The 13338-nt window shown below is 46.8% G+C and overlaps 2 protein-coding genes across 2 annotated transcripts; one reads left to right on the top strand and one right to left on the bottom strand.

Annotated features, from left to right (window-relative positions):
* Positions 1–626: 626 nt before the first annotated feature.
* On the bottom strand, positions 627–7827 carry LOC135812224 (transmembrane emp24 domain-containing protein 2-like). Its single transcript, XM_065325564.1, has 4 exons — positions 7590–7827; positions 3865–4048; positions 1945–2055; positions 627–1188 (listed from the first exon to the last, which is right to left on the bottom strand). The coding sequence occupies exons 1-4, from the start codon at positions 7776–7778 to the stop codon at positions 1064–1066; spliced, it is 609 nt and encodes a 202-aa protein (XP_065181636.1). The 5' UTR covers positions 7779–7827; the 3' UTR covers positions 627–1063.
* A 273-nt stretch (positions 7828–8100) lies between these two features.
* Positions 8101–11680, top strand: LOC135812223 (large ribosomal subunit protein uL18-like). The gene is made up of 6 exons (XM_065325563.1): positions 8101–8222; positions 8343–8412; positions 9000–9115; positions 10212–10549; positions 10784–11056; positions 11543–11680. The coding sequence occupies exons 1-6, from the start codon at positions 8220–8222 to the stop codon at positions 11631–11633; spliced, it is 891 nt and encodes a 296-aa protein (XP_065181635.1). The 5' UTR covers positions 8101–8219; the 3' UTR covers positions 11634–11680.
* The last annotated feature ends 1658 nt before the right edge of the window (positions 11681–13338 follow it).

Below are 13338 nucleotides of genomic sequence, written 5' to 3'. Positions count from 1 at the left end.
TGTGCAACTCTGCATATGGGGGGCAATCCGAAAATCTGCCAGAATTATGCTGGCGAGTTGCATACGCACAGGGAGTTTCTGCCAGGGAATGCTTTTATTATAATACTCGCTAAAAACGGGCTGGAAACGTACAGCTGGGACACAACACCACGTGATGTGAGTTTTCGCCGTGGCGTGGGCGTACCCCATAGAAAGGGTATCAGGAGTTGCAAACTCTGGGGGGGGGGGGGGGGGGGGTGGTGTACATGTATACTCTTGCCGGCATGCGCATAGAGCTGTGGCACCTCTATCACATGACCATACATGGCGGCCATGTTGGTTCCAACACCCGTGCCAGTGGATGCCTGCATCTATGGGTCACGTGATGTCGGCCATTCCTACATGTAGTTCGACGCGTCACTACAATGGGATAATCTAGGCTAGCTCCATCTCATCATTCAAGGCGCATTGCATGCAGCAGGCCAGCCAGAACCCGCACATGAGGAGTTCAAACACGCGCAGCTGCATGCCGTTAGTCTTCTGTTGTCCGGCTTCTGCTCTTTCATCCCTCCTTATTGACACATTCTACCGTGACACAGTCCCCCGCAGTAACGTCCGTCCCACAAGCAAACATGGCTACATACAAACAAGGGGCGCAACGTAGCAACGCAGTTTTCAGTTGAACAAAAATGTCACGTGTTGTTCCCAAGCACCAGCATTATTGCAGACGGGCACTCGCTGCCCGCCGTAAAAGAATAATCATTTAAAATTTGGTCAGAACCGAAGAAACGGAAAATACGAAAACAGCCAAAGAGATGAAGCAACACACGCTTGCAGACCTGGACGGTATGCACAATTTGTACACGATGCTTGAAGTTATTTACGCACACACTGGCTATCGCTAATGTCCATCTGTCATGCACGTACGCGCACACACACACACACACACACACACACACACACACACACACACACACACACACACACACACACACACACACACACACACACACACACACAGGCTCACTCACTCTCTCTTCTTCAAGCACCGGAGATAATACAGCACTGTCCCACGCTGGGGAATTTACACGACGCGTCGCACTTCAAAGAAGCGCTTGAGGTAGTAGATCTGTCCGACCGTCATGCAGATGAGGATGAAGTCCTCGAAGAATGCCCACCACGCCACGCGGGAATTGGTGTTGTCGTTGACTGCAGAGATGAGCAGTAAAGAGATGAATGAACAAACGGACAAACAAGGAAACAAACAAACACACAATCACATCCACATTTAATAATAGTGAGGTTCTGCCACACGGTAAAACGTGCCAAAGTACGTATGGAAACCTCGCCGCGGTACGGGATCAAGTTTCATACGGATTTTTCATACCGCGCTTCACACGGACTGGACTCCGTGTGAAAACTGAGTGTACAGAGTACATGTGGCGGGGTGTTCGTGCATGCTACGAGCATGCTACGTACAGCAGAACCGGTGCAACGTACGAAAAATCCGTGTCAAACTTCACTGCAGTTGACACGGAGTTTGGTACGTAGTTGCGTGTAGCAGAACCTCTCTAATAGTTCCTACATCAGCACACATGTACTGTAAACCCGTGCACAATTGCACACGTGCCCATCACTGCTAGTGATAAGTGTGCGCACGCATGTATGTGTGTGCATGTGTGCACGTGTGTGTGTGTGTGTGTGTGTGAGAGAGAGAGAGAGAGAGAGAGAGAGAGAGAGAGAGAGAGAGAGAGAGAGAGAGAGAGAGAGAGAGAGAGAGAGAGAGAGAGAGAGAGAGAGAGAGAGAGAGAGAGAGAGAGAGAGAGAGAGAGAGAGAGAGAGAGAGAGAGCTCTCTGTCTGTCTCTCTCCATAATCTGCAACACTTTTACAACAGGCATGCTCGATGTAACTAAATCAGTGCAAGTCAGTTTAGGAGCAGCAGGGTACCGTCAGTAGGCACTCACTCATGCGGTGGATACGCTCTCGCACTTCCATGTAGTCCTGTTCGTGTTTGACGCTTGTGAGCGCCGTGGAGAGCTGCGCTACCATCTCCTCCAACTGGTTATGGTGCTCAGCTGTGTGCAAACACACAAACACACAAACAATAACAACAACAACAACAACAACAACAACAACAACAACAACAACAACAACAACAACAGCAGCAGCAGCAGCAGCAACAACAACAACAACATCACAAGGAAGAAGTGAAACAATTGTGTGCTGTCATGGCGGTCCAGCAGTACACATCATCCACCCCCCACCACCACGCGCACACACACATATTCACACAGCGGCACACCGTGAAGAAAGCATTTAGACAAGTGGCCTTGCAACAGGTAAATTGTACCCGATGGAGAACACAATAGGCGCTTATGATTCATGGCTGAGCCTGTATGGAGAATTACCATGCGCACGAATATGATATGGCCCAATATCTGAGAAAATCGACCTTCGGGGCTGTTTTGGTGAAATTGATTTTTTTGTTGCAAATTGATGTCTAGCCTTTGTTGAGTATTGTCACTTCGTTTCACGGCCATCAGACCAATATTGACCATGAAGAAATCCATTTTACAGTCAGGAGTCATGTTAATGAATTGTTCTTTTTTTTACAATTTTGAAAGATCAGTGTGTTTGGAGCCACCAAAAATTGTTTCCGTGTGACATCAATAGCCAACTAATATAGTAAAGTGTTTTGACTGTTCAGGTACTTCATTTCCAGCATTCCGTGACTTTATTGAGGTTATGTAGTTTCAACAGCAGCAATAGCAGCATTAGAAGGAGAGGTGATTTATCTGTTCTCCTGGTGATGGACATGCTTGACAGGATAGTCTGCAATAGATTTTGACGGAACACCATGATACATGTAACAGCATTCACATACTTATTGTGAAGGAGTCAAACAGAGCAAATGCGTCCAGATTCGCTTTGTCACACTTTGTGGAGACTGACCATTTCCAAACATCAGTAACACAGCCTGACAAGCGTTTCACATCACCAACTCAAAAGTAACAGAATGTTACTAGTACTCGAGATTGCCCAGCCTCACGTGCTCCGTGATGGTCTGATTCGCCATTATTGGCTCGAGTATCGAGCTTGCCATCCAAAACATTTTAGGATCATCGTCGCAAAGAAAACTCGCATCATTTCGTGCTGTTTTAGCAGGTCTGGCGTGAAACTCAGGAAACAGTTCTGCCACCCGCGCAAGGGCGGCCAGCGACCTTGCAAGCGGCGTACCCTCAGGAATTCACTTGGTTGTCCTTGCCTGGAGCTGTAGCAGCTATCGCTGAGGCAGACTGTGGTTGGCCTTGATCATACTCATCCAGGCCAAGTCCTCATCATCGTCGCCCCCGACAGGTAAGTACCGCGTGTCACTTGCGATCGATTCGACTTACATGCGCTCTCAGAACTAGAAGCGCTGTCGCCGCTTGACAGGATATCCACAAAGAACGATGCATCACCGTCCATGGGATCGCGGCTGCTGTGCTCCGTGACCAACTGACACAAGAATCGCCTTCCATTTCCTTCCGCCATTGTCGTCTCTGCACTTTGCTTCGACAGATTCGATTTTTTTGCGAACAAATTTGTTTTTAGTGTTTTCTCAAAAAAACCGCGTAGCCCCGAAGGTCGAAAGTCTCAGATATCGGGCCATATCATAGAGTACAGTTCAGCTGATCCAGCCAAACTCAAAACGACTGCCCCCGGCCGACTTCACTGGGCTTGGTTTTGTAGGGATGACAACTGGTTACGAGTATGGCATGCATGGGTGTCATCGTTTGGGGCATATACCCCCCCCCCCCCCCCCACACACACACACAGACATACATGTACACGCGCATGCACGCACACTCACACACGTGCCACCATGATCTACATTGACTCACATTCATCTTCTTTCTTCTCCTTTTCGCCAATGTCCATATTGAACAGCACAGTCTTAGGTGTCATAGTGGACATCTTGTTACTGAAGCAATAGGTGTACACGCCATCCATGTGCGCAGAGAACGTATATTTGCCATTGGTCTCGCGAGTACCGGCGTAAATCTCCTTGTTGTCCGGACCGTTGATCTGTCGCACGCACCACGCACCACAGGCACACACACACACACACACACACACACACACACACACACACACACACACACACACACACACACACACACACACACACATGCAATGCATCCACCCCCACGCACACACACACACACACAGAGGAACCGTGCCGGCAAATGAGCTCCTTGAGCGCGTTCAGATTAAGCACGGTGTGCCACAGACGCAGACAATACTGTAAAAGCCATTATTCTAACGAGGCGCATATACAACGATTCCCTAAAATTGACCAGTTTACGTGTATCAAAGGTAACGATTCTCACTCATTCTCAACGCTCAATAGCTTTTAAAGTTAGAGTTAGCACTTCGTTATATATATGGCTTTTACAGTAGTGCCGCTACAGCTCAAACACCCTCCACCCACCATGGCAGGACAATTCCCTGCTGTCACCATTGGAGCACACTCGCAAACTGACTACATGCAATAAAACTCTGGTAAGACGGAAATTTGTCTACGCAGAGCACGTAGGTCGGGCTCTGATAATGGAGGCGCTCCGTGTGTGGGTTGGGGTACAAATTTATGACTCTCTCCCCAGGTCGACCCGGTCGTACACTGCCGAGTTCCGAGTTGCCAACGGCAGCTACGCGATACGAAAACTCCGAATGACGGAACACAGATCTCCATGCAATGTACGTACCGTAGTAACGCACATATATAGGCGCATGTGCCTGTATTCGGATATAAGCGCACTCTCACTTATAAGCGCATGGTCTTATAGGCGAAGCACTACCAAAATTCTCACTTTGACACAATCATGGATTAAAGGCTGCGGATAAAAGTGCTTATATGTGCGTTAGAACGGTAAGACTTTCCGTAGATCGACTACGTTTTTTTTACTAACGTGGTTACGTTATGCGGAACCTCTCTGATGTCTGTAGATGCTATGGCTGTGGACATTAAATCTGTTGAGAAGTCAAGCGGCCACGGGGCGGTGGCCTTGCAGCCACGGGCACTGCTGGTCTTTACAGCGTGTGCGTGAACTACAGTGCGTGTAGTTTGTTTGTTTAGCTTTATTTTACTTCACCATAGGCACAGGCAAAATCTGCCTCCTCACTGGGCACAGTGCCACAGTTCTCGCAAAATGATGAAGACAGTGATATAAGAAAAGAAGAAGAGTTGCGTGTCCCACGACCGTCGTACTAGTACGACGCGCGCTGTACACTGTACAATGAACCTGCATCTCATAGTCGTGGGGTCCGTGTTGAGTCCATAGTGGCTTGTTCAAACTATCGTCACTCACTCAATACTTGGTCGATTCTCACAATCGAAACATGTATCCGCAAGAGAACAGTCGCCACAGCAATACGACTTCTGGTTGTTGAGATATGCGACTCGACACAGCAATTTTCAACTCTTTTTTTGGGCAGTCTGCAGAATGCGTATTTTCCATTTTGGATCATTTTTGCGCTGCCTGCTGCCATGGAAACAAGATTCAAATGATGGTAGTGGATCTTGTGAGTCCTCACAAAAATTTGAGCTCGATACGAGCAAGGAGACTGAAATGGCAGCTGAATATTTGAGCTCGTTTAGTCTTGGCCGTGCTCAAGTCTGTCGAGCGCGTGGATGAAGTTTGCCAGATGGTAGCACGGGGTTTTGGTTTCGCTCCGAGCTGGGTTTGACACCAGTTTGTCCCTCGTCTCAAGACCTTTCCAGGAAGCTCAAAATCGTGGAATTCATCCAAGGGAAGGTAAAGTTATCGATCCTTGAACAGCTAGTACTTTCATGGGAGAATGCGACTTTTACATGTGTTGACGTGGGGCGCGTTCAGGTAGCGTCGCCATTCAAATATCGATCCATGTGGATCGATGCAATAGGCGATCACTAAACATTTCGTCACACGCTCAAATATTGTCGGATTATTACAAACGAGGGCTCTACGTCTTCAGAAAGACCTTGACTATCGACTGCAACTATCAATTTCACTCCTTGGTGCATAATTGGCGCACGACGAAGTATTTTTGTAGACTGTGAATTGACTCAATTGCGAAAATAATGGGTAGTGAAAGGGTTAATAGTTCTACAGTGTTGCAATGTCCTTTAGTGCAGCGACGATTCCAGAAGAGTGTTGTACGAAAACTTTGATAGAATCATAGGTTGCGAGTTCGAGAGATTTTGCGTAAAACCCGCGTTATTCATGAAAATGTACAAGAAAATAGCACATGATGTTGAAAATGTACTACAAAGTCGTACCGGTGCATGAGTTTGTACGACAAAGTTGTATACTTGCATGAAACTGCATGCTTAAGTTGTACAAATGACAGAGAATGGACCACTTGCCATTTGTACAGATCCACGAAATCCCGTAGACCCGGAAGGGTGTTGAATGTGCAGGACCCTATTGTGTTTTCTGCTATTTCCACTAAGAAATGGGGCCTGAAGGCATTTCATACGAAAACCTTTTCCTGACAAAGATCTAGCTAGTCATTAGTTCTAACCAAAGTGAAGAAGCTGGGAAAGCGATTGCTGGTCATTGAATTATGACGCGAAAATTGGTCAAATACGCATGCATAGCACACATTCAACACCCTTCCGGGCCTACGGGATTTCGTGGATCTGTACAAATGGCAAGTGGTCCATTCGTGCACAATGACCGCATTATACCACATATTTGCCGCATAATCCCGCATATTTGCCTGTTTTTGCCCGCATAATTATGCGCATAATTTTAGGACTTCGTCCGCGTTATTCTGTGGGGACAGTAAAACACTGATATTTTACAACTCCCTGTCTTGACTCTTCGCACCCGCGTGGCCGCCTCGTCGACCCACTACGAAAAGTTCACACGTTATGCGCAACCTCATGGCTTACGAATAGTCGTTCGCTTTTTTCGTTAAAAATTTTCGTTACGGTGCTACGAATTTTCGTTGTGCGCAACCTCTCTAATTAGTGTCTTCTTCACTATTTCTTCCTTCTTCTGTTGTTTTACTGCACGTTGTTTCCATCGTTTGACACTGCACGAATAAAAACGGTACAGTCAGACCTCGCTTATCCGGTCCTATTTTATCCGGATCGCTCGCTATCCGGAAGAAAATAGCTGGTTACAGATTTAAAGCATAACAGGTGTTCTATTATCCGGTTCCCTCGCCTATCCGGATATTTTTTTGTGGAAAACGGATGTGTGCGGTTAAGCGAGGTCTGACTGCATACACATGTCGATTCAGCTCGTCTTATTGATTGCAGTTTTAAAATTATTCTGAAGGCCAAGACTTTTCGAAAAGCAGCGAATGCGTTCCATACGAGTTATGTGGATGATGGTAGCAGATCATGGCAACAGTGAGAGGTTCCGTTTCGCCATGGTTGAAGTCCACCAGCGAAGTTCATGTTTTCCAGTTGACAATGTACAATTTAAAATTCAGAAGTCCGAAACAATAAAACCATTCAATTGGACAGAATTCTGACAGGAACGATACTGGGTAGACACGACACAGTACTAGTACAAGACTAATTTGATTGAGCCACTAAACTGGGCCTCTTACTACGAGCAGCAACACTTCTCACCTTCACATCAATGTCTAGAAATCCACCTTCAGAAACTTCAAATGTGAGTCCCATTTTCGTGTGGGTTTTCACATCGTCGTGAAAGCAAACCTCCGCAACTGCATCAACTGTTACAAATACTCCTTCGGCAGCACTGCAGAACAATGCCAGGGCGAGGAGCGCCGCGAAGGCATTCGCAAGATGATCCATTTCTATTTCTTGAAGGACAGCAGAAGTAGTAAGAATGATGAATGTTCAAGAAGAGCAAATTTTTGGTTGATTGTCCACATCGAAATGAAGGTGACGTCAGCTTCCCTTCCTACGCGAAATCGTCGACAAGAAAATTTCAAAATCGAATTCAAAAGACATTAGGAAAACCCATTCGAGTTTGTTTTAGACTCACATGGATGTTGATGCGATGGGCACCCCAAAATCCAAAAAAACGTTGATTTACGCACAGATATGCTGAAAGATGTGTAAACCTCTTCAGAATGAGTTTCCTTCAAAAATGGCGGACGTGCCAACAAGCGCACGCGCATGCTCCTCATGTAGCTGTGCGAATTTGCTTCTTCCTTTTCCCGAACTAGCCAAAGACAACAGTAACGTTGTCTGTGTATTTTTGTACAGGCCCTAGACTAAAAAACTACCACCATGGTAAGGCCAAGGCGAATTCATGGATATCCTGCTTCGCTTGCTCGTATCGCCGGCTGATTGGGTGCGACGTGGACTGCAGCATTGTGAGTTATAGATATTTATGGTATTTCTATGTCACAGCCTTTCGTCAAGGTCGTGAAGGATCGCCAATACTTCAAGCGATTCCAAGTCAAGTACAGGCGCCGCAGAGGTATGATCAACTTTTATCCTGCCTAATTCGATACTCTGAACTCGGACAATCCCAAACGATAACGACATAGAATTTACTTCAAATACATACACTTGACAAGAATCGAGACATTTCTTGATAGCAAGAGTAGATCTACATTATACTTGGCTGCACTGTACCACACTGATCTGGCGGTGTCCCCAATTTTCCTGTCTGTGTGTATGCAGTCCTATGGGCAAGTTTGAAATAATTATGAAGTTTTCATCACCTCCAGTGAAGCATCTCTCAAAATTACAAATATTTCCTGAGGACTTTATTATTATTATAATGTCAACGCACCTAAAATTTAGCGGCATTTCCAGTCTACATGCATGCGATGGTCAATTACATTAGTTATCTCTAGCAAGGGAAATGTATCCGCTGTCTAGTCTTCTTCATTGCTCCATTTTTGATTTGAGTCAACTGAACGAAGGCAGCTGAGAATTAATTCAGTGTGTGTACATGATCTCCAGGCTCCACAATCTCGAACAATCATGCATGTAGGAGTGGGTTTTGTGCATGCTGCATGTAGTAATTTGTCTGTTTCTTGTGCTGGTGCTATATTGCAGAGGGCAAGACTGATTACTATGCCCGCAAGCGCCTGTGTGTCCAGGACAAGAACAAGTACAACACACCTAAATACAGACTTGTCGTCCGCTTCACCAACAAGGACATCGTGACTCAGGTCAGTTGACTGTGGTGTGTATGAAGCCGTATGCGTTTCTCTATTTTTGTAAGCATATGAGCCATGGTTCTTAGCATCCTTATAGCTGTAGACAAGCAATGGTTTTCATTTTGTTTATGTGGAATATTGCGTCCATGACCAACGGCATGCAACTAATTGTGAGTTTGCGTGCGGCCATGCCATATACTCGTATACTCGGTTTTGCAATCTCTCGTACCACTCCACCAGTTTTCCTTGATTCGTTGCTGTTCCGGTGCGTGAATTCCAGCTCCATTCAACAGCTCACTTCAAACCGCGGGAAGAGTGTATGTGCGTGTAGTTTTTGATTTTCCGCACTTTAACCCATTGAGGGCTACAGGGTCTTTCATCTGAGGCTCTCAAGAAAATGCTAAAATAGGGCCAGTGTAAAGCTCCACAACTTCATAGTCAAGCAACTGGGTTGTTGAACTCTTGTGAAATGTTGACCAAGGCTATGATCATCACGCTGACCAACTTGATATAGTTCCCAGAGAGAGGAACAAAGTGCTATATGACACGTAAGTTCATCCAAATTGCGTAAAATACGAAAGTCGCCAATTTGAGTTGAATCGCCGGACGAAAAAGAAGAAGAAAACGTATCCAAGCGGGATTCGTACCCGCAACCTCTCGTACTGAATGCAGGAAATGTACCGCTCGACTCTGGGGTCTCTTTCAGTCTTACGCTGGAACACGGAAGTTAGTACAGTAGGATAGCCTGTCAGCCCGAGTATTCGGGCTCAGCGCCCTGACGTCATTCTGAATCCAGAATATATTCGGGCTCAGCAGTCAATGGGTCAAGGATGAAGCTGTGTGCCCAATAGAAAAGGTACCACAGTTGCATACTCGTTGTTTTGCGCTCTTGGTCATAGGGCTATCTTTGGCATCCAAGAAGTATCCGTTCTCGTTTCAGCATGTTGCTATTGTTGCTGTCCTGCGATTCAGGGGCGCTGTCTTCAAGGTATGACTGTTTCTACAAATATTCTCTAGTTGAGGGCATGGAACAGGGCTTACTGCAAGCTAGTTATGTCTTCATCCCTTTTTCTGATCCTTATATTTGGTCCTTGTTCTGTATGCGCAGGTAGCATATGCCCGTCTCCAAGGAGATATCATTCTGTCGTCAGCTTATTCCCACGAGCTGCCCAGATATGGCATTCAGGTCGGTCTCACAAACTACGCAGCAGCTTACTGCACTGGACTGCTCCTCGCCAGGCGTGTTTTGACCAAGTTGGACTTGGCCAAGCACTACGATGGACAGACCGAGGTTGACGGTGACGAGTACGCCGTTGATGACGTTGCCGGAGCTCCCAGCGCCTTCCGCTGCTTCCTCGACATCGGTCTGGCCCGCACCACCACCGGTGCTCGCATCTTTGGCGCCCTCAAGGGTGCCGTCGATGGTGGCCTCAACATCCCCCACAAGTAAGCTTGGGTGTATGTGTGATTGTGTTGGTTGGTTGGCTACAGCATAATATTATGATGATCTGTCCTGCCTTGTGTGGCCTTCTCTTCACAGCTTTGGTTTGTTCCGACAGTCTCGAGCATTTTTTCTGTTTGCTAGAGATACTATAGTATTTCTGGCCATTAGATGATGCTTGGCTCGATACTGTATTGTGCTCTGACCAAGTCACCTTTCTGTCTCCCGTTTTTATCCAGCTGCAAGCGATTCCCAGGTTTCGATGGTGAGTCCAAGGAATTCAATGCTGAAGTCCACCGTGAGCACATCTTCGGACAGCACGTTTCCAACTACATGAAGACCTTGCAGGAGGAGGACCAGGATGCCTTCCAGCGTCAATTCTCTGGCTTCGTCAAGGCCGGCGTCACTGCTGACGGCCTCGAGGGCATGTACACCAAGGCCCATGCCGCCATCCGTGCCGACCCATCACCCAAGGCCAAGAAGGAGCAGCCCGCCGACAAGAAGCCAAAGAGGTGAGTGTTTCTTTTCCCATTGTTCGGCGACCCCCACCTGTTGTTCCTCCTGTAGATTTTGTTTATAGTGTCCTTTGGTAAATTTGCTGCTGTCATATTAAATTTCTTCCCGATCATCTGCATGCGGGCTACTGGAGTCCCTGTTGTGCTCTTAACGAGGGCCATATGAAGGAAACGATTGTGCCCGCTTCTCAGTGTCTATTTTAGCATGAATTGTGAGGCAGTATAAATCTATAGCTGCGCTATGTATTTTTTGAAGTAGTGAAGACTTCCTGCATAGTAGAAGAGGTAGGCGTATGCTCACTGCATCCTTGTCGGTAGCGCTCATCGGCGTTAGTTCCAGTGCCACGGGGTGTTTTCAGCTTTGCGTTTTTGCTGTGTCCTTCGATATGCCTTCTGTAAACTTTGCATGTGCTTGCGTCTGTTGAATGCTGTTTGGACTTGTTCCTCACAATTGTCTTTTCTCTACTCTTTCTCCATGTTCAGGTTTGGCCGCAAGAAGCTGTCTCGCGAACAGCGTGCCAACCGTGTGGCACAGAAGAAGGCCAGCTTCATGCACAAGGTCAAGAACCAGTAAACCATGCTGCTCTTGCTTTCCGGGAAATACAATTCTTTTTGAAGAAACCATGTGATGCTAGATGCTGTGTGTTTGTGTGGATGGAGTGAGGGTTGGATCAGTGGACTTGTCCTTCTAGGGCCATCCACCTTCCTGTCTGCCCACAATGCCAGCGTTTGGTGCATGAGAGGCCGCTCGACTTTTGTGTGCGTTTTGGTCACTACTGGTGCCGCTGGTTTGGGGAAGCGATTGTGGAGTGGTACTGCATCGGCTGGACTGGAGTGTGCCATTGCACTGCATGCCGTCCTGAGTTGTATTCGATGGTGTTTATGCCGCATTTCAGGCCTGTTCCAATATGTTATTTGCATGAACCAGTGAGTTTTTGGTGTGTGGTCGTCTCGCTGTGCAGTTCTGGTTCGTGGAATTGTTTTACAGTAGAGTCGCGCCCCAAGAACGTTGTTACGAAGGAGTTAGCCTGGGACTTTCTTATTTCTTCAGTGATCTGGCTGCGTTCTTAGAAACAGTGCATACTCACTGGATCGAATGTATCCCACGAACTGCCAGAAAACCAAGTCCAGCAAGTATTACTAAGAGTACATAATGTACTCTTGGTATGGTTACAGTAGAGTCGCACGATTGCGCGCCCAAGAACGTTGTTTCCGAGGGGTTAGCCTGGAATGTTCTTATTATTCAAGGATCTGGCTGCGTTCTTATACTTAAGCACGTTCTTAGAAACAATCTGTACTGGATCACATGTATCCGACAAGCTGCCACAAAACCAACACCGCCGTTCTTAACTTTAGGCTGTGGCGTTCTTAGGATTTCAGGCTGGGCGTTCTTCAGCGCGTGACTCTACTGTATGTACTCTTGGTATTACTTTCACTGGGGGTGGTACAGGGGTAACTGCAGTTGGATCCCAGGACGGGTAGCGATACCCTGATGCCGTCAATCCTTTAGGATTTTTCTGCACCTTGTCCTAACTGAGGTATGGTGAGCCTGTTTATAATAGTGAGATTTCAGGGGGTGTCAGCCGTAATTGTGTGGCCAATTGATTCTTTTTTAGGGGCCGTCCGTAAATATCGATGTTTTTTTCAAGACGATATTTGTTCATTTCTCCCCAGATCCCCTCCCTCCCCCCTCGAAACGAACATACACATGTTTATGCAAGGATCGATATTTTTTAATGAAGTTCAATTCCCTCATGAAACGTGACCGGCTGCCACTCTAATGTCACCATGCACCTAGGTTTACATTAGAGAGGTTCCGGGGTACGATTTTCCGTGCCAAAATCCGTATGGGCGCTACGGATTTTTTCCAGGCGTGCTCCATACGATTTTTCGGCACGAGAATCCGTGTGGACTGGCTTTCATACGAACCATGCTTCGTATGGAGATTTTGCGTCATCGGGTGCAGAAAGATTTTTCGCGTACAAATTTGGTACGAGAAACATCGATTTTTCGCGGGAAGTTTTGATTTCGGTACAAATTTTCAAAATAAAAAGGCATAGCGCGGGAATGTGACGTGTTTGCGATCGTAACCTAGGCAATGACGGCAAACACATAAGTTCCGTACCCCGGAACTTTTCACTGCTCGAAAACGACGTATAAAAAATCCGTAGAGCCTCCACGGATTTTGGCACGAAAAATCGTACTCCGGAACCTCCCTATTGCCACGGTCGCACAACCTTGCCATGGCTATGCTCACGAGGTTGACTTTCACTTTGTGT

Source organism: Sycon ciliatum, chromosome 3, assembly GCF_964019385.1.
Source record: "Sycon ciliatum chromosome 3, ocSycCili1.1, whole genome shotgun sequence".
Taxonomy (NCBI): Eukaryota; Metazoa; Porifera; class Calcarea; order Leucosolenida; family Sycettidae; genus Sycon; species Sycon ciliatum.
The sequence above is the reverse complement of the archived record's forward strand: the minus strand, read 5'-3'. Positions and strand labels throughout refer to the sequence as shown.